This window comes from Triplophysa rosa, linkage group LG4, assembly GCF_024868665.1.
Source record: "Triplophysa rosa linkage group LG4, Trosa_1v2, whole genome shotgun sequence".
NCBI lineage: Eukaryota > Metazoa > Chordata > Actinopteri > Cypriniformes > Nemacheilidae > Triplophysa > Triplophysa rosa.
The window spans coordinates 21788337-21814382 of NC_079893.1; the positions used below are offsets into that span (position 1 = coordinate 21788337).

Consider the following 26046-nt stretch of genomic DNA (forward strand, 5'->3'; position numbering starts at 1 on the left):
GCTTCATCGACCTCCCGAACACCGTCGTGTAGAGGGTGAGAGCGGCTGTGATAATACCCAGACGATGATGTGGCACAACGCACCGTCGATTGAGAGTGCTTAGGCTGCTGATTATCCTCGACATTGGGTCTCGCCGTGACGCAACGTCGAGTTGCCGAACACCGTCGTGTAGAGGGTGAGAGCGGCTGTGATAAACGCCCAGAGAGAGAGAAAACTCTTAGAAGTGGGCTGTTGGGACGAGGCAGGAACCTTCCCGGATCGACCACCAGCAATGGAATGGCTGGGGTCGGGCCCGAAGGTATTCTCGATCTCCCTGGGATCTTCCCATGAGGGCCGCTTTGGCTTCCGCCGCGGCTGCTGATGGGGTGGTGGTCTCCTCTTCGATGTCTCGAAGAAGACCAGGGCTGCTGGGAAGCAGACGGTGCACGGGATCTCGGCGGCCATAGGGCAGTCGAGTCGCGGCTGGGGAGGATATACTTGATATCCTCTGTCTGCTCCTTTACTGTCGAGAACTGCAGCTCGACAGTACCACCAAACAGCCCCCCTTGCGAGATGGGTGCATTGAGAAAGCGGACTTTTTTGGCGTTACTCATCTGTGCAAGGTTCAGCCAGAGGTGTCTCTCCTGGACCACAAGTGTGGACATCGCCCGTGCGATCACCTTGGTCACCCGTAGAGCAAGGTCGGTGACGGCGCAGAGTTCCTGCATAAGCGCTGGGTCGGTCTTACCCTCGTGGAGCTCTCTCTGCGCATTGGCCTGATGGACCTGTAAGATGGCCATTGCGTGGAGAGAGGAGACAGCTTGGCCCGCAGCAGAGTAAGCTCTCGACACCTCAGATGCCGAAAAGCCTACGTGCTTTGGACGGGAGTCTAGGTCGAGCCCTTGGGGGACATCGATGTATCCTCTAGCTTCCCCACCATCCAGGGAAGAAAGGGTGATGGAACTAGTTGACGTGTACGCACCGAAGGTGAGCGTTCTAGGTCGTACTAGGTTCCTCATGCACTTCCGGGGGAACACGGCACTGGGGGCGACTTGGAGCCGCTCTCAAGCCCAAGGTACCGTGTATCCAGCCGCGAGTGTTGGGAGAGGCAGTGTAGTGCACCGCAACCCAATGCCGGCGGCCCGGGATAGCATGGCTGACATTTCGACGTCCGCTTCTTCCTGAGCTTAACCCCCCGAGGGAGGGAGCTTCAAGGAATCGTCGTAGTCTGATGCCAGTAAGTCACCCTCTGATGCTGCAACAGACGTCTCATCATCACGTACCATGTCCGGTACGTGGTTGAGGAACAAGACGGTGGGACCGTCTCATGGGGAACAGTCAGACGAGCGAGACGAGGTGCGAACGGTCCGTGAGCCAGTGGCTGACGGATTAGCGCTCACAGTAATCCTCATATCACCCTCGCTGCTCTCCGTAGCGGGTGGCAGGGCCGTAGTCCTGCCATCACGGAACGGGAAGCAGACGAGGTGGTGGCTGAGTCCCGTGGGAACACAGCCACCCGTGACACAACGTCTGAATCTTCAACCGCCCGCAGTGCGGGCAGGACGTATCCACAACATCTGCCCCAGCATACTGGAAGCAGACATTGTGTCCATCCCCCTCCTCGATGAGTGTGTTGCACCCACGAGAACAGCGGGACATGCCACGCTGGAGAAATTTGCTCTTTTAGAGCAAAAACTCGAACACTTCTGCAACTGCCGAGACGCCCAGGGGAAGTCGCCGCAGGAAGGGAAAGTCCGCTGCACCACGTTGTAGAGCCAGCAGTCTTGTAGTTGCTACTTGTAGCGAAGTCTGTTGATCATGAGCAAAGGCTCTGAAGAACAAAAGGTGAATGAATGAGGCACGCCGTCTCCCTTTTATACCCGGATATCCTGGGGCGGAGTCCGGCATGCAAATTTCATTCGCCAATTTTCATTGGCCTTTTCTAAGAAGTCGGAAGCGATTGGTTCTCAGGGACGAACCCCATCTGTCGGCTCGACACAACGTCGAGAGACCGACAGAAAGGGAACATGAATTTAATTTAGCATAAAAATAGAGAAGGTGCTTTTAGGGTTTGCTATCTGCTTAAGATTACCATTATTAGGAGAATTATTTGAGTGTGGAAGTTAATTACGTATAGGCTTTTTTTCTAAGGTGATTTTCTTAACTTCTAAGGTTCAATTATTCTTATCACCAACAGTAACACCGTTCATTCCTATTCCAAATACATCCCTTAGAACACAGAAAATTACATTTCGGATTTTACATAGAACATACAGGTTGAGAAAGTGCAAAAAGTGAAACAAGCAGATTATGTTGACAATGCAAATCATTTTTGCAAAAATGTCAATGTAAAAAAATAAAACACCACATACTTCCACATCAAAAACCTGATCACTAAATATACCTTTATACTAGTATTCTCTTGCATATTAAATGTACATGGTCCATAAGTTATTTACAGCATTGGCTTGGTAACACAGGTCTTGCATTTACACAGTGCTAGCAAAAAGATAATAACGACACACTCAGAACTCTGGCGTCACAAGAACATTGCAAAAGGAAGCAGCAGAATTTACAGGCGTTTTCTGAGGCCTATAAATAAAAAAAATAAAACATTCAAACCTTTGCACAATTATCACTGCATTTCAAAAACAGCAGGGGAAAAGTTTAAGCGGATGACAAGAGGCTTATCTGAATAATCATATTCATTTTAGTTCTATTTTTGTTCAAGTTTACCAGATGGATCATTTTATAGAAAAGTGTATTATGTGTGTAGATCATTTAGCCTTTTTTTAATATATTTTGGATGCGGGTTGAAATAAAAATTTAAGCTTTAACATCTTCAAAATGACAATAAACATAATGTTTTATGTTTATTCGTTTTAAAGGTCCAGTCAGTGAAATCTAGCGGCCAACCACTCACTCCACCTCTCCCGTTCGAAACACTACGATGGTTGACAGAACATGGCGAATTATATGCAAGGTGTATGTAGATAGAAAAAGCTCATTCTGAGGTAATAAAAACATAACACTTCATTGTGTAAGCTCTTTATACACCTCTGCACACATAGTTATGTATATTATATTGCATTTATGTCAATAGATCCTCCGGTCTGGCGTCCAGTCCGGTGGTCCAGTCCGGTGGTGCAGCTGGCGTCCAGTCTGGTGGTCCAGTCCGGTGGTCCAGCCGGCGTCCAGTGGTCCAGCCGGCGTCCGGTGGTCCAGCCGGCGTCCAGTCCGGTGATCCAGTCGGCGTCCAGTCCGGTGATCCAGCCGGCGTCCAGTCCGGTGATCCAGCCCTGTCCAGCCGGCCTTCCAGCCGGCGTCAAGCTCTGTCCAGCCGGCCTTCCAGCCGGCGTCAATCCCTGTCCAGCCGGCCCCTGGGAAACTGCCAGGGCCAAAGACTGTCCCCTCCAGGACTCCCCCTAAGTCCCCCAGGACTCCGCACCCTCGAGCGCAGCCGGGGACTGGGTCTTCTCCCCACCCCCATGGACTGCCCCCTATGGGCCCTTGTTTGGCCGCTCCCCCCCTCCCTTGTTTGTTGTTTTTATTGTCCCTCCCAAATCCTGTTGTTGTCTTGTCATGTGTGCCCTTGATTTTGTTTTCTTTGTTTTGCCTTGTCCTGTCTGTCTCCCAGTCTGTCTTGTCTCGTCCGTCTACCCCTTGGTGAGCACCTGGAGGTGCTCATTAAAGGGGGGGCTTCTGTCATGGCTCTACTTCATTTAGTCATGTTTTTCTTGGTCCTGTAGCAGAGTCATGACAAGGTCTTTGGTTATGTGTGGAGAGAAACATATTATTGTCCTTTTGACAATATGCGTTCTCTCCAGTGTCTCGTCATTGGCCCCGCTCCTCTCGTTTCCTTGTGATCTTTCCCTGAGTGTTTGATTAACCACACCTGCCCCATGTCGTTATCCCTCGTTTGTGTTCCCCTATAAATGCCCTCATGTTTCTTTGTCTTGTGCTCGTGGATTAAACCGGGTAAATAGTACATGTCGTGTTATGTGAGTAGTTTGCCTTGCCCGTGTTTTTCCCTTTCTATGTTATTTGAGACGTTGTGTCGTTGTTTTCTAGTTTAGTTTTTGTTTTTACCCAGCTGTTTTTGCCCCCTCGTGGGAAGTACTTTTGTTTCTGTCTTTATATTTAGTTCAGTCCTCGTTACCCCATTGTGGGTCTTTGTTTTCTGTTTTGTTGTTTTATAAATAAATACCCTTTGTTAACCCCTTCACGTCTGCCTGCGCTTGGGTTCTTCTGCCACAGTCGTGACATCAGTCATGTTTAAAAAGAATTCTATATATGCAATGAAAAAAGGCATTTAAATACTTCAAAATACATTGAATTGCTAAAATGTTGCTGATTGGGATCACTGCTTTTATTCGGTGCCCAACGCAATATTTCCTCTTAGGTGCGGCACAGAGTGACAAAACCAGCTGACAGAGTATGACAGCAAGCAAGTAACGTCTATGAAATGACACATTCAGTTCAGTAAAAACAAGGTTTGCCCACTGATGGATGTGAAAAGAGCAGTCAAATGCGTCATTCTTAAAGACTGCCTGGGAAACCCTGTCATTTCAGGCGTCTTGAGGTATAAATAGTTGGTGCAATAAATGTAACGCATTTGTCCAGCACTATTTCCACATTCAAAGTACAGCAAGATCAAGGTGAATCTCTTGGGTCAGCTGCTGTAATTGCCCAGAGTAGCTGTACAAGCGTAATGGACAGATTATGTGCATTTTACACTTGTTCTGACACACACTATCGACTCGTACAAGTGCCAAGTGTCTCCAACTAGTAAGGCAAGGTTCATTTGATGGTAAATATACCTAATATCTACAAACAAGTCACTGGAAATTTGTGAGAAAATAGTTACTTTTAGATAAAAGTACTGTGGCAGTACCATGGTACTCATCAATAAATAAACTACAGTTAGTTCAGAATGCAGCTGCCAGAGTTCTAACCAGGTCCAGAAAATACGATCACATAACCCCAATGTTATCATCCCTTCACTGGCTACCCATTAAGTATCGTATTGACTTTAAAGTTCTTTTAATTACTTATAAAGCCTTAAACGGTTTAGCACCTACCTGCATAACAGAGCTTCTACCACACTACAACCCATCACGCTCTCTAAGATCTCAAAACTCCAGACTTTTGATAACACCTAGAATAACTAAATCCACCAAAGGGGGTAGAGCTTTCTCATACGTACCACCTAAACTCTGGAATAGCCTCCCCGATACTATTCGAGGGTCAGACACACTCTCCCAATTTAAATCTAGATTAAAGACACATCTTTTCAGCCAAGCATTCACTAATACATAGCTAATGAACAGCAGCTACGCTAATTATTCTCTTTCTGCCCTCGCCTCGGGATGCCCATCCCGAGGTAGGTAGAGATTCTGCCAGGCCCAGATGAACGTCATAGGCCCATCCCCAACTAGAGATTACGCCAGCTACATCGGAAAATCCCGTGCCATCCTCCTGCGAGAGCCTGCGGACTGATTGACCATCCCAGCTCCATCCAAGTCAATTCCATCACAACCCAAGAAAAAGGTGACCATCTGACCGGCCCAGCTCAGACAATTCCATCCCCAACCGAGAGCAAAGACAGACTACTTGTCACATTAATGCTAAATTTACAATACTTGGTATTTAATGCTAAACTTGCATCACATGACAGCAGTTTGAAGTTATAGCTGCACTCAGTGACTTTGATTGGAGGTTGCTGGGTGGGTGTTTGTAGGGAGTGGGGGGGCTTGTTGGTTGTGGTTCGGGGCGTTTCATTTGTTGGGACTGTGTGGGTCTGGTCTGGTTGGTCTTGTTTGTGGTCGATGTCGGACAACAGAGGAATAAAGTTACATTATGCCATTACTATTTTTCCCTGGTTGTTCCTCTGTTGTCTGTTGTTGATCGCGGAATGGGACCGGGTTGGACCTGCACGGATTCGGCGGGTGGGGCTTCCTGGGTCACGGCTCGTGGGCTCTCCCTGTTCTTCGTGGACGTTGCTCGGTGGCTTTGGTCGGGGTCACTGAGTGCAGCTATGACACGTCAGAGGAGATCTGGCCCTCCCGGCTGAGCCTGGTTTCTCCCGAGGTTTTTTTCTCCATTTATTCATCATTGGAGTTTTGGTTCCTCGCCACAACAGTGCAGTGTTGGCTTGCTCACCGGGAGACTGCATTTATTTATTTATTCATTTATTTATTAGATATTATTTATTATAATGATCTTGCTTGGTCTATAAACACCATGCACTGTGCTGTGTTTTACCTTTCTGTGTTTTTCTTATTTGCTCCTGTAAAGCTGCTTTGGAACAATGCACATTGTGAAAAGCGCTATATAAATAAAATTGAATTGAATGGTATAGAGATGATCCTGTTTCAATAACTTTCATTGTGTATTATGAATTTCACAAACCTGAAACTTTCTACCTTCCAAAAGCTAGCTTAATTTATAACTATTTTTCATTACACTCATTTTACAACATCACACTGAGGTGAATGTCTATGCATACTGTTTCAATGTAAAGAATTATACTCATGAAAATCTGTAGCCTGACAAGACATCAGGGCTTCAGTGCAGGGGAAAAAGTAGCATGGCTAGAAATAAAAGGAGAAACTCAGGCTGTCAAGACAAAGAAACATACATTCTTCAGTAGGCTTTCGACAGGGACCTTGAGACCAAAGCAAAGTGTCAACACAAAGCTATTGACAGCAACTGACAGAGACTGAGTCACTGTCTCCTCATGCTGTTCTTCCTGCTGGAGAGCAAAGAAAACATTATCTTAACATTTTGTAACTATTAAAGAGAATTTTGCCCTCATAATTTAATCAGTGCAACGCCTGCTGTAAAGGTATTAATGGGAAAGCAATCTTGTCCTAAACCTTGCATTATTAAATAGGTCTAACGCATGAATAGTTGACATTTAAATTTATACCTGCAGGCATACAATTTTACAACTTGAAACAAAAATTAGTTCAGATTTTCATAAGTATTAATTTGTAAACTTCATCTCAAAGAGTGTATTTGAAAAAATATTTACTATAAATGTATAATGGCTTAAGCAGAGAATTAGAATATAGAACAGAGTATGTTGGGCATATTTGCTATGCAAAACGGCTATAAAGTGTATTCCCTCTTAACATTTGTATAATTTTAATCCAAAATATTCTAAGCATCATAATGCGGTGGGAAATAATCTCATAAAGAAAGCCAGGCTGGGTGTTTTCGAAACTGTATTTTTATTTATTTCTTTTTTATTTATGTATCAGATAAAATCAGATTCTGGGCCTTTTTGCCTTGTTGTTTAAATAAGAGTGCTTAAAAGGTGCTTCATAGCTGTCACGATCCCAGTCCGTGTTTCCCCTGTCTTTGTGAACTTTTCTGTCACTTCCTGTTGTGTGCCATGTTTGTAGTCCTTTGTAGTTTTTCTTGTTAATTAGTTTCCCCAGGTGTTTCTTGTTTCCTTGTTATCCCAGTGTATATAAGCCCTAGTGTTTCCTTTGTTTGGTGTCGGTCTTTGTTTCATGCTCCTGTGTCATGCTTTGTTTTTGTGCCTCCGGCGTTCTGTGGATTACCTTGGTTTGTTTTTGTTTATTTAATTAAATGTCTAAACTGCATTTGAATCTACTCTCTGCCTGGTTCCTCTAACACCACAATAGCGATGAACCATTTTTGGTTTCACAAAGAACCATTCAGTCAAAGGTTTTTTAATGAACCATGACTTTCTTACCTTTTTACAAACTGAAGACCCTTTTAACCACAAAATACCTTTTGTGAAACAAAAAGGTTCTTCGGATTTTAAAGGTTCTTTATGGAACCATTTACACAGAAAAGGTTCTCTCTTGTGAATCACCTTTATTTTTATAAGTGTAAGAGTAACGTAGGATGGACAGGAGGTTGTAGGGGAGGAGAGAGGTCAGTAGGTTCGGGAAAGGACTAAAACTTTAACTCGGGTCACCCAAAGGCGAGCCGGTGTTTTGAGCACGGTTGTTATAATCTGTTTTGTGCTCCCCTGTTATTTTGGACTTTTAGGTTACTTCCTGTTTGCGGACCATAGTATTTTGTAGTTTTTCAGGATAATTAGTTTCCCCAGGTGTTTCTTGTTTCCTTATTATCCCAAATCTTGGCAACCTTGACAGTTCGAGACATTGTTAATTAAAGACACATGTATAAGTCTTTAAGCTGATTTACACTGATCCAACAAACAGAGACATTCTCATTCTTATAATTCACACGTATCTGAATTGACACTGTGCAAGCAAACGTGTTACTGCTGTTTAAAATAATTTACTGAAACATTAAAAATATCCATGGGTATGATTTTTGATGATAGTGTGATAGCTTTCTTCACAGCATAGAGCATACCTACTCAGATATTTCAACTGCTCACAGCCTCTGCATAATCCGTACCCTCATTTGATCGACTTTCATGAGAGGAACCTTCAAAAGCTATAGGATGAGTGCTCTTCAGGTGGTGAAGTGTGAAGGACTATGTTTTTTCCTTCCTGTCTGTCATAGACTCTCTCACCAGAAAGAGAAGAGGAGAGAATGAATACCATACATTAAGTAAAGCGCCATCCACATGTTCTACACCCCAAACTGCATCTTTCTCGGCAAAGCATGGCAAGGCTTCTGATCTGCTAGACTGACTCTGATTTAAAGAGGGACACATTTCCTTTCTTCTCTCCACTTGATTGTCATCAAAATACAAATTTCCACTTAAATTTTCCACCGAAGGAAAAATTAATGGTAATATTTAAATAGAAGGGACACTATCTTAGCAGATAGTTCTTTTGAAATATTGTCTTTTCAGTGTTGCATAAGAAGCAAGGCTGTAGTGCATTGTGATGTTAAGGACAATGAGACCAGTAAAAATGTATTTTATTACTATAAAAGTGGTTCATTGAAACTGTTCTCATACAAAACTTCTTGCTTGAGAATACTTCTTGAGCCGTAATGATTTAACAGCTGTTGTAAAGGTTAAAAGCAGCATCCTTCTTTGATCCAATTAGCAATGACAGGATCAGAAATAGCAGAGCTGAACAGACTGCTCTTATATGATTCAGTGAATCAACATAGAAACAAAAACGAGAGAAGAATAATGTTTGGGCTACTCCTACTGCAAAAAACTGAGTTTATTAGCAATAAGGATTCCCTGTCTATTTGTATGGCAGACATGTTTGTCATTCCACTCTGTTGTCTCTCTTTTTCATAATAAAATAAATAATTATTTATTCAATCATTTTAAGCTGCCCAAGTGTACAAGTGTGCATACTGGGATTAAGTTCTGGAATGACATACTTAAACACAGTAACTGAATGTTGTTTTGGTCTCTTCTTCCTGTTTTGAACCTCAATTCACAACTCAGTAGTGCTTAGAGTCTCCTCAGTAAAGTTGCTGTGGTTAAAAATTTAATTTAGTTAGCCTTGTTGAAGATTTTAGTAGAGTATATTAATGTTGACTTTTTCATCAGCATTCCAGAAAGAGCTGCAAGTCAATGCAAAATTCAGGGAGGCAATTCTAGAATAGTCTCTCAGTGAGAGCAAATGTGTCTACATGAAATGTCAATGATTCAGGACTCTTCAATTTAACCCGTGTGGAGAAAACACATATTGGAGTTTTTTTATCTGACACAGTCGCCTCTGGCTTGCTCACTGTGGGATTGTTGACATCTATTAAAGCAACAACGAGCCGTTTTGGTGTATGGTTACCCCATGTGGTTGATAAGCGCAATTGTCTGATACGTGTGTCGTAAATACTGTCGCAAAGTTTCCCTGTTGTCAGCTCAATACACGTGAATTTGTTTACAAAGCTGATGTAACCCGCATACCCAGATTGTGTAATAACTACACTCAACTCGCTATGAAAACAGCGCATAGCATATAATTATACATAACGATAACATTAGCCAACAACTGAACTGTTCAACAATTGCGTGCATAACTGGTCTGAACTGCGGAATCTGCACATTTTTACCACAAAATGTTTATTGTGGTTTGGCAGTCTTCGTTTACATGCATTACACAAATTCGTGACGAGAAACAACATGCTAGCTATCGACACCGGGGCAACAAAATATTATCTCTCAGCTACCTTATGGTTATAAATTGTGAACCGGTGGTGCGCCAATGAACAACCTGAACACATCCTAATAACAAATAAGCTCAAAAGTACAGGAGTGTAAGAAAAATGTACATATAACACTTACAAATCCAGTGCAGGACCGCTAGGTCTCCATCAGTTTTGCAACCCGTTGCCTCTTTCAGCTCGCGCCACCGAGTGTAAGCCCGTCCGATATTGATTTGTGATCGGACTCTCTCTCTTTCTTTTCTTCGCTTCCTCCGACAAACCCTCTTTGTTTTTTTTGCAGGCTCTGCCATGGGCATGGTTTGGAGACTTGCATTGAACTAGATGGTCTCGTCTTATTGTTAGATGTTGGCTAACTTCACCCAGGCTATGAGTAAAACTCTCTCTCGTAAAGCAGGTGATGGGCGGGGCTTGGGATCCTACCCACAAACCAAAGTTACAAGTGTGATTTCAGCCGATAGAGGGCTGCTTCGGTAGAAGCGGCAGTAAAATTCGTCCAGTTAAGAGTTGTCCTACAACTAAAATAATTTTAGAGAGATTATTTTAAGGTCGAAAAACGGTTCGTTGTTGCTTTAACACACATTTATTTTCTTAATGTTACTGAGAATGCAACGTTTCAACTAGAATGCTATAGACACCTAAATATTTACACAGTTTGTAACAGTTACAGTATATTCTTCAATAGTACTGTTTATCATGGCTACAGTATCACACCAATTTTATTATAACATAACTAGCAATGTCACTATATTCACACTGTGTAGACAGAAGAGAACTGGCCTGTTTAACTTAGCCTAAGTTTGCTCACTGGGTGGACACAGATAATATTTTTGGCCTAATTTTGCTTTTCTTGTACTAAAATGTTTTCTTTAAAGCTGCTATGAAGGAATGCATACTGGTAAAAGTACTATAGAAACAAAATTGAACCGCTGTTTGCTAGTCACAGTCTGATTTAAATCACCAGCATCATATTGTGTTCCATTTCCACACACATGAAAGCTAGAAACAATCTTCAATTAAACAGATTCAATCAAACAATTAATTTCTGAGACTTTGTTTTGAGTGCATCAATAAATATTCTATACATGTCTCTGGAATAGAAAATGCAATTTAAGCTTGATTAGCATTCATATGGCATGTTAGCAGTACCTCCTGGTGCTATATGGAACAGTGTTTATTTTAAAACCTCACAAATCCTGCCTTTCTCTCTGCGCTGGGATTTAGTCTAGGAGTCTCATTCACACTGCGCTAATAATAAATGGTATTTTTGAAATAACGTCAGAGATCGTCTAAAGCTCAGAAAACACATCAGGGAAATTGCTATAAATGTTTCTTTATTTTCAGATGCTTTTTGTCTGGACAGTAAATCGTCTGTCTCAAATGTATGTGCTGAGTGCTTCAGTATTTTATGTAGGCCTACTTAAAGATACAAGATCTCATGCACGTGCCTGTGTAAAAGTAATAGTTCACCCAAGAATTAAAATTCTGTCATCATTTACTCACTCTCTTGTCATTTCAAACCTGTATGACTTTCTTTCTTCCCCAGAACACAAAAGAAAATGTTTTAAATAATGTTGTAAACTGGCCTCCACTCACTTGCATTTGTTTTGTGTCCAAACAATAGAAGTGAATGGGAGCCAGTGCTGTTCGGTAACTAACTTTCTTCAATATATCGATTGCATTCACTAGTAGGCTTTGATCACTCAGATTTAAAGTCAGCTTATTGCTAAAATGTATCACAGTGACAAATTTAGGGTTGTAATTCTGTAGTGTTACTGTTACTGACATACAACACATGATTCAGGTTCCATTCAGGACCATTGGGACCAATGTATGGTGATGTGTATTGTACAGCTGATGCCTGATAATGTGCAGCATATGCTGATGCTGACTTTAATTTTGGTTACTGGAAAACAAGACAAAAATACTGATTTCTATTCTTTTTAACCGGGTCTCACCTCCAAACACAGGATACATTAAGAAAAGCATGAAAGCTTTTTATCTAGCATCCTAGGAGCATCTTGCAAATATTAATATTTCCCCAAGTCCACGCCTGCAGAACTGTCAACAGTAGACCAAAGGCTCGAATGGTTACAATCAAATTTTTGAAACATTCCTTGTAAACAAAGCCAAATGTTCCCTATAAAGCAAATGCAAACAAATCAGTGATGAGCCTATCATCTGCCCCAGAGAATTTAACAGTCCATGCACATGCTACACAATCAGAAGGCTCAAACACACACTTGGAATGATATGTAAATCTGCTCTGTGGCCCTCAGAGGAAGAGGTTAGAATAATGTCAAACCTTCCACATCAGAACACCTACAGCCATTCACATGACTGGAACTAATATGCCCCATCATTTTCTTGAGTTCAAAAACTGTCCTAACATTTTGCAAAAGTAAAATCTAATCATGTACGTCCATTGACATTTTCTTGTCTTAACGGCCAATGGGAATGAGTTTTAGACCTTGTGGACATTGAAGAGTCATGTCAGCTGACGTGATTCCATCTGTCGCTTGACCACTGCAAATGGTAAATGTAATATAACATAAGGGTCAGTGCACCTGTCAATCAGGCTATCTGTGCATAGGGCCTACAATCCCTACATTTTTTTCTTACAAAATCCTTTATTTGAAGGTTTTGCATCCACAGGGTAAAGTGTGAATAACTGCTTGTTCGAGGGGTGCACATCTTTTTTGAAATAACCTCGGTGGCATTCATTTGCTATACATCTACACAAAATGGTTGGTTGTATTCCGGGTTCATTTATTTTGTCCTAAGGGCAAAACAATGTGTGCTGGCAACTCAAACGTTATAAATCTTTATCAATTCACTGCATGCTCTTATACACATGCCCTCTTTTCTTTTAAGAACACATGTAGGCCTGTACATACTAAACAACAGGGATTTGTGCTATAGCATTCAGGGGTGTATCATTCAGGATGTATTTAAGGCACTTCACTTTACTCAGCATGTTATAAAAAGAAATTGTACCTTACAAAAAATCCATATATTTTATATTTAGACACAAATCAAACGAAAAAAAAAGTGAGTAAGGTGATGGACCACCACATGTATGAAACACAATAAGAAACCATGAGGTATATGCATGCAGCCTAAAATATTTATGTAGTAGAAAATCAAAGCTGTGGATTCTTTGTCAGTTAGCCTTTTGTGCAATAACATTCTCTGATTTGAACTACAAGATTTGTGACTAAAAACCACAGAAATGCAAGCAATCACACATTTATCACATGTAATAACTCATGTGTATGTTCTAATGCATGTTCTTCCCCAAGCAAGCAAATCCACTTTAATGAAGTTGACAGAGAACCTCAGCCTCATTAAGTCTGATCCCATGTATGCCACTCTAACAATCAATGAGGAAAACAAGGACGTAACATGATATGAACAGAAGACCTTCTATAATGAACATCTAAGCCCCAAGCCTCGTGCCTTCTAGCTTTTCTTCGAGAAAATACATTTTGGAGAATTATGACTATTCATGACCACTGGGAATTGGGAAAGTAATGAACATCATAAAACTTTAATGTCTGTATGTTGACATGACTGGGAGCAGATTGTAAATATGTCTAAATAAGGCGATAAACAGTGTGTCATAGTTGCTCATCGGCTCGGGGGTCAGTAACGATTGTTTGCGTAATGTTGCTCTCGGGGCGTACAAGCCTTCTCGCCATAACGTTTTTTGAACGGGCTTATATAACCACGCCGTTTGAATTCATGGATTGAACATTAATTGCAACAGATGCTGTGCGTTAGCTTTTTCAGTCCAGCTGGCTGGAATTCAAGTAAACAGATTTGGAGCATTTTCTGTTTTGTTGCACTTTTCTCCATTTTACCAATTTCCACATTCTCCCTTATGCTCTCTCTAACTCTGTAGGCTTTGTGAGCAGAATTCAGTTTGAAATGTGGTTAAATCTGGCAGCTGATTGCTGGTCTGAGGAGTGTGCCCATCCGTTCTGTCGACCTGCATGATAATCATACAATCACACGCACTGTCCTGAGTCCTCCATTAGCAGTCTTCAGCTAGCCTCACATAAACCCCTCTCAACCTCAGTGCAGGTAGTTTGTAACTTAACATGTTTGATTTTGCTTTTCCGCAGGGGATATTTTGGCCCTCTACGAAAGATCTCAGTTGTTGAGCTGTGACTACAGCTCGGCCTGATGTTCTTGGCATGAATCCCATCTGGGACGAGGCTTGTGGCTTATTATAGGGCAGTTTATTCAGCTGTTGATGGGAGGCAGAATTGCCAGCGAGCTGGAAGACGCTTTCAGAGACAATATCAACAACAGCTGATTAAAGTGATCTGTGAAAGTGTTTCCCGATGTGTCACCACAGGCCCAGCAGTAAGGCTTAAAATCCGCTTCACCAACAACAAATCACATCTGTGTTTCTCTTAAATTATATTTTAATGGATACCATTTAGCGTTACAGTTTATGTATAGTGACCATAATAAAGATTACCATACCAATAATTAAATACATTTTTCTGTGTTCTTTACTAAAGCACCTAAACTTGTTTGTCTTTCACAAGCCAGATTCCCAAAACATTCTTAAGAAGAAAATTCTTCTTAACTGCCATATATAGCGTCACGAGATGCTGTTGCCTCAAACATTGCATACTTCACATTTAATTTTGCTTAAAGTCCCCGTGAACCGGAAGTTGCAATCTTTTTACTTCCGTATTTTGACGCATTTACGAGTGAAATGGAATTTCTAATGAGAAAAAAAGTGGACGTGGCTTTCGTATTTTTGTGCGATTTGATTGAATGTATAAGAACAGCCGTTGCATTTTGAAATGGAACTGGCAGCAGACTGAAAGTTGAAGGGGGTGAGTTAACGGATGCTCCGCCCAAGCCGTCTAACACACATCATTTAAGATGTATGGTCATTACAGGAAGCAAGTGTATTTTCAGATTTTAACTAAAGATTATGAGGGCACACAAATTTTAAGACCCACATTGATAATTTACAATAAACGCTGCAATATTTCGTTAAAAAATAGGCATTGTATTTTTTTATTTCACTGGGACTTTAAGAGCAATGCACAGTGCACACACACACATGCACGGGCGCACACACACAGAAAAGTGTCCTGTCACATATAATAAACATAGATGCTCACCACAGCAGGAAGGAAGAGTCTAGGTACTCTCTCTTTCTTTGGCTCTCTCCTGGATATCCTCCTCTCATTTCCTTGTTCCGTGATGCAGCATTTGTCAGACCATGTGGCCTGTGGCAGCTACCTGCAGAGTGTCTGTGTTCCAGCCTGTCAGAACACATTCTCTCTCTTACTTTCTCTCCCATCTGCACACCTCTAAAACACTCACGGCTGAGCTACAGGGATAAAAACTGTTTGCTGTTCATTACAGTACTGTATATTACAGCTGCTTATGCGTTGAATATTCACATTCATTTTATAAGATGTTACAATGATACATTATCAATGTATTCCACTAAATTTTGCTCGCTGTGGCGTAATTCACCTATTTCGACCATTTAGTTTGAAGGTTACGTAGCCATGAGATTATGGTGTTTACCAAGGCAGTCTTAATATCAGTTTTTTAAGTGACCAGCACAAAAACCATTATGGAATGCACATTTAATCTGCACTTTTGAGTTTTGATGAAAAATCATGATGGAAAATCTGTCTAACTCGTTTTCTTTTTCTTTAAATGTGGTCGATATCATTAGAATTAACGTGGCCACTTTATCCTCAATTACCCATACTGCAACTCAAGCAGAACAATCTAGCAATGCATACAGCCTTTGCCTAGCAACAGACAGGGAATTAAAAATAACAGTCTCCCTTCTATAAACCAGGCTGCTAATCCATGCACTGTCAAAAAGAAGAGATGGCCTTTAAAATGTACTAAAATAAAATTGGAGACAGGGGAGAGATGTGTGAAGCCTGGCAGTGGTTAAACATTAAGCTTTAATAAGACGGGCAACTGGCCTCAATTACACGATGCTCTCGGTCTGAAGGCTTGGACTCAGAAGTGGGCAACAATATGCCGTGAGAGTTCTCTCCCCTTAGAAAGCCAATTATTGTTCAAAATGAAAAACCAGATTCATATTCTGTTATGTTTTATGCATGACAACCCTGAGGCAGAAATGTAAAATACAAATCCAAAATTGTATATCACTAGCCTCACAGCAATTGTGTTTATCATAGATACATATTCATGCACGCACATTTTTTTCAAGAAAAGATTTTCAATATGGACATATTAGATGATGAATAATATACTGTATTTATGAGTCAACAGCCACATGCAATTGCTTAGCCTAAAATGCAAACCACATATAGCTCTTTATTTCACTTCTTATGTTCCTGAATCAATAAGTAAAGCATATGAGGGGTCTATAACAGATTTGTAATAGAAATGGCTTTATTAAAGATTGCGTAATCTCATATTAATCTTGAGTGCCTATACAGTCTTGCATACGTCATTTCTTCTAAGAGTATTTAGTTTGATCAAATTTATAAAAGAGAGATACAGTTGTACGATTATTTCCGGAAAAACACAAGCTGCTAGAGGTGGGACTAGTGGGGAGAGTTTTATGGAACTATAGCACGAGCAATCAACACATTAATCCCTTCATGTTTTGTACATTATGTACGTACGTGCCGATTGCCAACAAAACACAGACGTATGACTTAGTTTGACTTACCGTGTGCAGTTCATGTCCGGCATCTTTTAGCACTGGGACCACACCACCTATCAGTTTCAAACGATCTCCAAATCCAGCGTTATATACACCGTTTATGTAACATCCATCACTGAAATGCCGTGAACAAACAGACACACAAACTTCACTATCCCAAGAGTATCGAGCTGCAGTGCAGCGCAGCCCATCTTCATGCAGTGCAGATAACCTTGATGGTAAGCGGGTCTCGCTCGTCGGTTGGCTCGTGGGTGGGCTCTTTCACCTTCGTGCTTTAAGCTAATAAAAGGAATAGGATCCCTGTGACAACACAGGCATCCAGAATTAGAAAAAAAAATCCGAAACAAATTTGAGTGCTGGGGGAGTGTATGAAGTACAGAAATACTACGTCATACATCCAACTCATTTTTTAACAAGTTGTCCATGTTAAGCATGAGAAGCCAGCACGTTTAACAGTGTAAAGAAGTCAGAATGCATGACATAGCATGATAGCGTCGCTTTAAAGTTAAAGCTTGAGAGTCAGACCAACTCAAGGCCTCCAGACGCCAATAGCTCAAACGTCACCCCAGGGTTGTGGTGCAAGGCAGACATCCTTATCCTTTGCTTTGTCCTTGTGAGGAGAATGGCTCGACATCACCTGTGCCAGCCACATGGCACGCAGCAAATTTCTGATATCGTGGCACTTCGGGGAGCCCCCAGAGGCACACGGCCACACTGCTGGACCACAACAGGAGAAATATCATCCTACAGAGCATATTCCTCAAAGCCTTGAGTATCGGTAAAAATATATATTGACTACCACTGTGTGAACATTACATACTGTTTTACACCCCATGTTGTAATTAAGAGCTCTCTCATTCATTACTCAACTTTATATTAAGCTTTTGAAAGTTCTTCAACCCCCATGTTTGCTTCACGAGGGAGCTTAAAAAGCTTAAGGTTTGCTTTGTAAAATCATAACATCCAATGGTTCTCAGCATTCTCTCTCTGACACAGACTGTTAGAAACCGGAGGAGCTAATTGGGAAATTTTCTGTGTTCTTAAAGATTGATGTTTGACTTCTGCTCACTGGTGATATATTGGAAAACTACACATGTCCTCTCCTCTGGCTCAGAATATATACGTGTCTTCCTCGAGGGTCTAAGGCGTGAATGGCCAATCTAAACACCAATGAAGCAAAATGCACAGAAGAGACACCAGCTACCTTGACACCTTACAATGGTCTGATTATTTCCCACTTCAACACTTAATCCCATCTCATTATTCACTGGACTGTGAAGAAATTGAGTTTCAGAGAGTGCGCTTGTGTATCTTGCCCCTCGGTGAGGAAACACAGAATGGTTGGAATGGACAAGTTCTGTTATAATGGCCTCTAAACTCGGACATGCTCAGAGGTGAATAAATTATAAGAGAGCAGAGAGGAATTCAAGGACTGTTTAAGTTTGTGTTTTACAAAAAATAAAGATTACAAGCCCCATTTCTGCATTACGCATCACACGTTAAAGGAAAATCTTATTAAATAGATACAGAAAATATGACAGCAAGACTTGTTTTATAGTGCTGTCTTAAAGATGAAGCATGACGTCTCTATTTATGTGACAAATACATATGTGACAGAATTACAGGCCAAGTAAACAGTTTGCGTTTACAAAAAGGTGACATTGGGGATGTCGATGAGTTCCCCTATCCGTCAGCAGAGGACACTACAGCTTATCTAAAAGTTTACAGACTTGCTCTAATCTCAACTTCCTTTGCATTTTTTAAATTACCATTTATTGACTGATGACCATTTCTAATATAGTTTAACGATGACAATACCAATCACCTTCAAAAATGACCCAGAAAGCAAATTATATTGATTAATGTTGAATCAATGTTGAGAATAACCATCAATTCAATCAATTTTAAATCAACTGTCTTTGCTATTTGAGTAACCATGGTTTTACTGCAAACAAAACAATTGGGTATTATTTATTTCCTAAGGAAAGTGTGAAATGTTCAGTCTACCACTAGAACAACTCATAAATATGATTAATCAGACTGACACATATTTGAACTCACCATCAAAAGAGGCCATCTTGTTATCATAAGATGCCATATTGGATCTGCAATTTAAAAAAAATTATTGGGCATTCTCTAGTACTGCAGTAAAAGTGCTTGTCTGACAGGTTACGCACATTCACAATCAATATTGTTTTCTTCACTCAGGATTGTGTTTTGTTCATCAGGGAGCTCCTGCTGGCTTCAGTTGCCCAAAGACACTTACAGACTGTAATCTCCTGTTTAATGATTGAAAACTCATCTTGTGCAGTTCTGCTCTCCCTCTTGTTGCCATAATGGCCATAAAATGGCTGCTGTAAAAGTGAAGGCTATTGGGACCAGTGCACCGGCATTTTAAATGGCAAGATCAAGGGATGTTAAGCATGTTACTTATACATTGGATAGTGATGGGCACTAACCCATTCACTTTAATGTACTCATTTTACTTGTATAGACGGTTTCATCGGACACAAACGCCTGGCCCAAAGTTAACTTCTGGTCTGTGTTTGTTGATCGGTCTGGTCTATTTATGTTTTATGTAATTTATATTAATATTAATGTGTATTCATATTTTATTGTATAACAATTGTATTAAATAAACAATTTGTTGAATTTTATTGTAAATTAATTTTAATTAATAAACTATTTGTTGAATGGATCATGTAGCCTTGTCACATGTAAGTTTAGCCAAGTAACGGTTCTTGGTATGAAAAATAACTGGAGGTACTGGTGGTAACACAAAATAATACTGGTGGTGACCCAAAATAATATTGGGTGTACACTTGCTGGCTAATCAGGGCTCTAGAGTGCGACCAATCTGGTCGCACATGCGACTTGATTTCTCAATGGTGAAGAAAAATCTGAGGTCGCACCGGTGCGACCAGCCGTTCGAGGGAGAAAAAAAGTCTCCGCGACTCTGAAAGTCTCCCTGTGATTCAATAACAGACACACATTAGGCCCATATCGTGGTCTAAACCAATCAGAGATAGTGAAGGGCGGACCGCCCCTCTGATTGGCCGTGGTCCAGATTTTCCTGTAAGTGTGTGTACCATGGTCGTGTTAACCGAAAATTCTCTGTCATTGACAAAAAATGTTTATCAGTGACGGAAAAATCTGAAGGCCGTCCGTCCGTCAGCTATTTTGACGGATTACAATGAGGGCAATTTGCGTGATATGCTCGCGAAGGGGCGTGCGTGTTTTCACCCGTCATTGTTACTGACTAGACATATGTGATGCGATCTGAGAAAATCCGTCGGATGTCGCGCTGAGACGCGGGAAAGACAGTTCACCTATCAAAGTAAACTACATAACATTAAGAATGAAGGAGTATCACATTTCCCGCCAGTCCTGTGTAAACTACGGCATGCAAAGTTTTTTATACAATGTTTTCGTGAGATGACAGAGCTCCCCGTCTGCAGCACCGGGAGTTATGCGATCGCAAAACATACAAGGGATGATCAAAAGTCCAGACACTATGCACATGATAAACAACGTAAAACTTGCTTCACTGCTTATTAGTTGTTGTCCGTAATGTTTGCTAGTTTCCTTGTGTAGTGATAACGGCAGAGCTCTCGTTCTTTAAGTGTGCGGCTGCACCATTTTCCTTACTTTCGTTTTATTCAAACGGTTTTGTACAGTATTTTTTTTTTATTAAATTGTTATTAGAGCAAGTCTTTTACCACCGTAAAGTGACTTTTCCTTGTGATACTGGACTGTTGTGCTTTTATTTTCATCACACTTAACTTTAAACCCGTTTTCCTCCAAATTCCGTTCCTGAAAATCCTAGCGCTTCAGCCGACCTCAGCCATAACTTTTGTTACATACATACAATGAGCAAAATAAAAACTGATTTGGAAAGGGCTTGGTATCAAAAACTGTAATATATAAATTTGCACCATGTGTTGGGTTTTCCCTGATCGAATCACATATGTACATAAACATTAAAACATTAAATATATAGATGAATATAAACAACAACGGCTTTATTGGGCATTCAGTTGTATTAAAATACAACAAGTTCCGAGACGCAAGTACAGCGTGATGACGTCACGAACATACTAATTACCACCTAACGCCACCTTGCACCATAGTGACGGGTAATAATAGATTATGACGGATTTTTTTACGAGCCTGTCAGTCTAAATGATGGACAATAAAAAAGTCTAGCGCAACCTCTGGTGTGTTCGTGTGAAAATGCGTGTGCTGCAGTCAGACAGAGAGGGGAGGAGCCTATAGGCCCGTCAGTTAAACTGAGTGGATGTGGCCGCGGATCATGAGTGAAGATGAAAAGAACGATTGACAACTTTTTCGTGAATAATGTTAAATTATGGCCTGATCCGTCCGAAAATCATAAGCAATGCTCTGACACCGAGCCATCAACCTCCCAGGTTATGTCAAGCCCTGGTCCATTTATCTTGAGATGTTTTAAGTTTATATTTCAGTTCAGTGAAGCACTTTAAGCACCAACACTTTTTCAGTAAGTTACCTTTCTTGTAGAATTATGCTTCAAATATAGAACTTTATGTTGACCAGATTGTTAGTTAATCATTTACAAGTCAATTTTGCCTATATGGACAGCGATTTAAAAAGAAAAGAACTGGTAAAACTGCGGTGTTAAATGCGATGTGGTCGAAAATTTGGGTGCACCTAACTTTTGTGCTGGTGCACCTAAGAAAAAAAGTTAGGCGCACCAGTGCAACCAGTGCAAAAAGTTAGTCTAGAGCCCTGCTAATACTTTTTAGTTCTTTTGTTTGTTATCAGAAATAATCTGCAGGGACTGCATTCTTTGCGGATGTGTACATGAAGTTAAGTTTGGGCCACAAAAGCGTGCATGCACATAACGTTTGTTTAGTCTTTTGAGTCTTTTGATTTAGACCTACAACCGTTGTACTAGTACAGAACAGTTACATGATTAATGAGTGATAATAATAAAACTCATGAAGCATATTAACACAATACTCCTCTTAAAAAATTAGTTGTGTGCTGTATTTTGCAGGTTATAATTACATATAATAGCTTTGTATGAAAAAAAACACATTTAAGTTACTGAAAGTCTTGTTGACAGCCATGATCATCACCATTTTACAACCCAAAATGTGAAAATGTTGGGACACTATATGTAAAATGAATGAAAACAGAATGCAATGAATGCCAAATCTCATAAATCCATGTTATTCAAAACAGAAATTAAATCAATTTTACAGTATGTTGATATGTTGCTGTCATCAAATTCGAAATGACCGGTTTTTCTTTTAATTATACATTAGCTCAGTTTATTTAATTTGATTTCAATGTTATATGTGAATAAAAATATTTTTAGATTTCCATCATTGCATTCTGTTTTTTTGCAGTGTCCCAGCTTTTGGGGGGGGGGTTGTAACTCTATTTAGAAAAAAGCGATATTTTGAGACAATATCACACAGAGATTGTAGTTTCATTTACAGACTCATATCTGTTATTTGTTAATAAAATGCCTCTTTATAATTCATACACTTAAGATTACACTCTTTGTGACAACATGAGAGGAAAAAACGTTTGGTTTGATGTTTACATGATTTTCTTTGTGTCAGCTATGTCAAACATCAAAAGCAAAATGTCAGGGATAAATGTCAATTCTGCTGTGAATGTCATACCGCTGGTTCATCTGCTGAAGGCCAGGTCCAGGTCACATGAATTAATGTTTTTTACAGCTTCACTTCCACCTTCTGGCAAACAATGACACTGCAGGAGATGTGAACAATTACTTAGCTTTATAAGATTTAGACACAATGTGGCTCTGTGCAATCATTTTTTTCTGCTGCATTTTGGTCCTTTTTTGATATGACATTTTAACATTTTTTTTCATGGTTGGTATGGAACAGGTGAATAACCGCACATGGACAAGGGTCTATGTATCCTCTAGACCAGTCCCACCTTGATATGAAAGGGTGTTATTTTAATAATGTATAATAAAAATCACACATTAATTGTATATTAATGAGAAAATATATAAGATGTAATTACCAAATGACAGACATTAAAAACGTGCCAACCAGATGATGATTGGCTCCCCCTGCTGGATATTTGCTTGTATTATATGAAGGGTGCTACATAAATTGGCTTTCCATAAGAAAAATCACAGATGGTATCTCATTAATATCTCAGTTATTTCTCCAAGACGTCAATGAGATCAAATTAAAAGCAAATGGGAATTTTGCTTAAAGTGATAGTTCACCCAAAAATTCCGTCATTATTTACTCACCGTCTTGTCATTTTAAATCTTTATGACTTTCTTACTTCCACAGAACACAAAAGAAGATATTTTGAAGAAAGTTGGTAACCGAACCCAACCCATTCACTTCTGTTGACACAAAACCAATGCAAGTGAATGGGTGCCGGTTCACAACATTCTTCAAAACATCTTCTTTTGTGTTCTGCGGAAGAAACAAACAAACAAACAAAGAAAACATACAAGTGTGAGTAAATGATAACAGCATTTTTATTTTTCGGTGAAGTATTCAGTGTCTCAGATATTTCTTCTCAGAAAAAGACCCCAAAAATCTCACAAATTTCTCCATTATGGATTCAGATAAAATCTGACACCAAACAACCTTAGCCTGACATATTGATTTTTTCATGTAATTGACCCAATTCAATCATCATATTAATTTTACAGTTCTGTTCTTAATGTACTTAGCCATATTCATGTATTTAATGTCTTTTAAGTTGCCACTTAAATGTAACACAACTGGGGAAAACATCCTCTAGGCAAAATTTGAAGAATTTTCAGTTCTGTTGAAGAACTGAAAAATAATTAAGGTTTCATAACAATTGAAGAGCCAACCATTTACAGTTGGATGGTTTTGAATGTACTTGCCTGTTTTCATGCCTCCTCACAGACTTGGGGGTTTCCTGTAAATTCCTCACAGACTTGGGGGTTTCCTGTAAATATGCATCAGTTCATATTTGAGCATTTCCTTGTGTTGTCTTTACATAATACTTACATTCATGGGAAATGCCACTGATAGCCTTACAGCCCCATGGTAATACTGGGGAATACAGTATATTCACAATGCTTTTAACAGAAAGGCACTGACACAACTTGGAAAATTAAGAACATACACAACCCACACATAATAAACATGAACAATACAACAGAAAGATATTAACAAGTACACAAGTGTCTTTATTTACGCAAGCAAGTTTGTCTCTACAGTTCAAAAAGAAAAAGCCACTGTCAAGATGTTGGCACATGTATGTACAAAACCAGTTAATTTTACTGCCTGCTACAAGCATTCGCAGTGAAAATACAAAAAGCTAGTACATGTATAGAGCTGAAAGCAATTTCAGGGTAATACTGAATACGCAACATCATAACAAGTATAGGTTTAAGACGTGGTTTGGAAAATCATCACTAACTATAAAGGACAAAACTCAAACACTACAATCTAATAAGATATTTAGCTTAATATTGTTAGCGTAGCAACTGTAATACTGCACATTTAGAAAAAAATAGAGTTGACCCCAGCAAGACAGTCAGAAGTGTAAAAATGGAAATCAAAATATAGGATCTTTTTTTAGTTTAGTTTTCTTTTCTTTCGAGTTAGATGCATAACCATGCCACAAGTAACAACTAGAATTACGTTTCTCCTAATACAAGTTTCTTTTGTGGTTTATAAAAAGCTGCATGACTAGCAAGGGTACAGCGACTCCGAATGTACCAATTCCAAATTCACTTGCGCCAAAAGCTCACGATGGCCCATAAGTGCACAAAAACTAGCTTTTTTTGTTGTTTGTTTGTTTGTTTATGAGACACTGACCAAAAGCACAACTGTCCAAAAACAGACACGTTACTGCAAAACTAGGGCAACTGAAGTAGGCAAGACAAAGCCAAAACACAGAATTTGGTCCATATTGGAGTAATGCATGCCTAGGCATCTTTCTTGTTCTTTTTCTAAATCAAAAGTCATATTAAACATTCCTCAGTGTTTGGCAGAGTCGTTGCGATCTAGTTTTCCTTCAGGTACAAACAAGCATGTTTATAACATCACCCATCACTGACGTGTTTTAAAAACCGACATGAAATATGTATACATTTATAGATATATGTACAGTTCAGAGAAATGACAAAAGAAACATTTGCGTTAATTGCATTTAAAAAGTTTAAGCTTAAACTAAGCAATAAAACACCTGAAAATGTTATTTGCATGTGACAGTATGGCTTGCAATGGATGAGTGAAAACAAATAGCCACAGAGTCTCCCAAGGCAAATCTTACGTGACTGCTCGAGCTGGTTTGAGACGATTTCTTGGCCTTTCTTTCCGATATCTTCCCTTTCATCAAAGCTTAACAAGAGGTTACTGAGCACCAATGTCACACCTTTCATTAATACTGAGCACAGCTAGTGTAAACGGTTAGGCCAAGCTACAGTATAGCAGTAAAAGTCACTTTAAGGTCATTTTTGAATTCCTGGCACTCCAAAACTGATAGAGAAATTGAAAAAGAATCTGTACATTTTTTGTGCTGTTGCCGCTTTAAGTCTGGCAGCTTAACCTGTAAATCATAAATTACAAGTTTGGTCACATTTTGTTTTTAAGAGTCAAAAAAATCGGTGAATCTAAACCACGACTAACCGTTTAGGGTGAACTCGAGAGATGTAAATACAAAAAAGTGTGCTGTAATCCCTTTGGCTGAACCCAAAAACCCAATCAATCCCAATGGGATGTTAAAAAAGAGAACTTTGTGTGCTATCAAGGTGTGCTGTCTTAAACACAAAGGTGGAACAGGGAGGTAGAGGAGAAATGGAACAGGACAATGCAACGAGAATGAAGAAACGAAATCTAAATGCTAGAGGATCATGGGTAGTCAGAGACGTTGCCATGGAGACGATAAGCGTGCTCCCTGACCAACATTCTATGTCACACCCGTACGTAGCAAGTGTTATTTACTTCCCCACCCCATCCCAACCCCACCACCCGGCCATCCCTTACCCCTGGAAACCGATGATATCAGACATAGTTTAGTTTATACGTGTGTCTTCAGGGAGGGAAAGGACATGCTTGTTTGTGTGTGTATACATATTTATATGTGTATGCGTGCGCCGGACCGCATGCTTTATGTGTACGCGTTCAGACGCTCTTTAGAGCGAGTGGAGTGGATATCGTGAAGCTCCTGTTCCTCCTTGGACTTGATGTCTTCGTATTTCTGCATCCTGCAGGCGTCCTTCACGTAAGCCCAGTTAGCCGACAGCACCATCAGGTAGTGAACCTACA

At 40.2% G+C, this 26046-nt stretch overlaps 2 protein-coding genes across 3 annotated transcripts in view; both read right to left on the minus strand.

The window, feature by feature from the left end:
• glra3 (glycine receptor, alpha 3) overlaps positions 1-15261 on the minus strand; it is a 152739-nt gene extending 137478 nt beyond the window's left edge. The window contains exon 1 of the mRNA XM_057332478.1: positions 15213-15261. The gene's annotated coding sequence lies outside the window, so the exon portion shown is untranslated. The remainder of the gene's footprint in view (positions 1-15212) is intronic.
• Positions 15262-23935: 8674 nt separating this feature from the next.
• The window catches only part of gpm6ab (glycoprotein M6Ab), an 82902-nt gene continuing 80791 nt past the window's right edge, over positions 23936-26046 (minus strand). For both annotated transcript variants that reach the window (XM_057330770.1, XM_057330768.1), the window contains exon 7: positions 23936-26041. In XM_057330770.1, the coding sequence (XP_057186753.1) occupies positions 25889-26041 (153 nt within the window). In that variant the 3' untranslated portion in view covers positions 23936-25888. The remainder of the gene's footprint in view (positions 26042-26046) is intronic.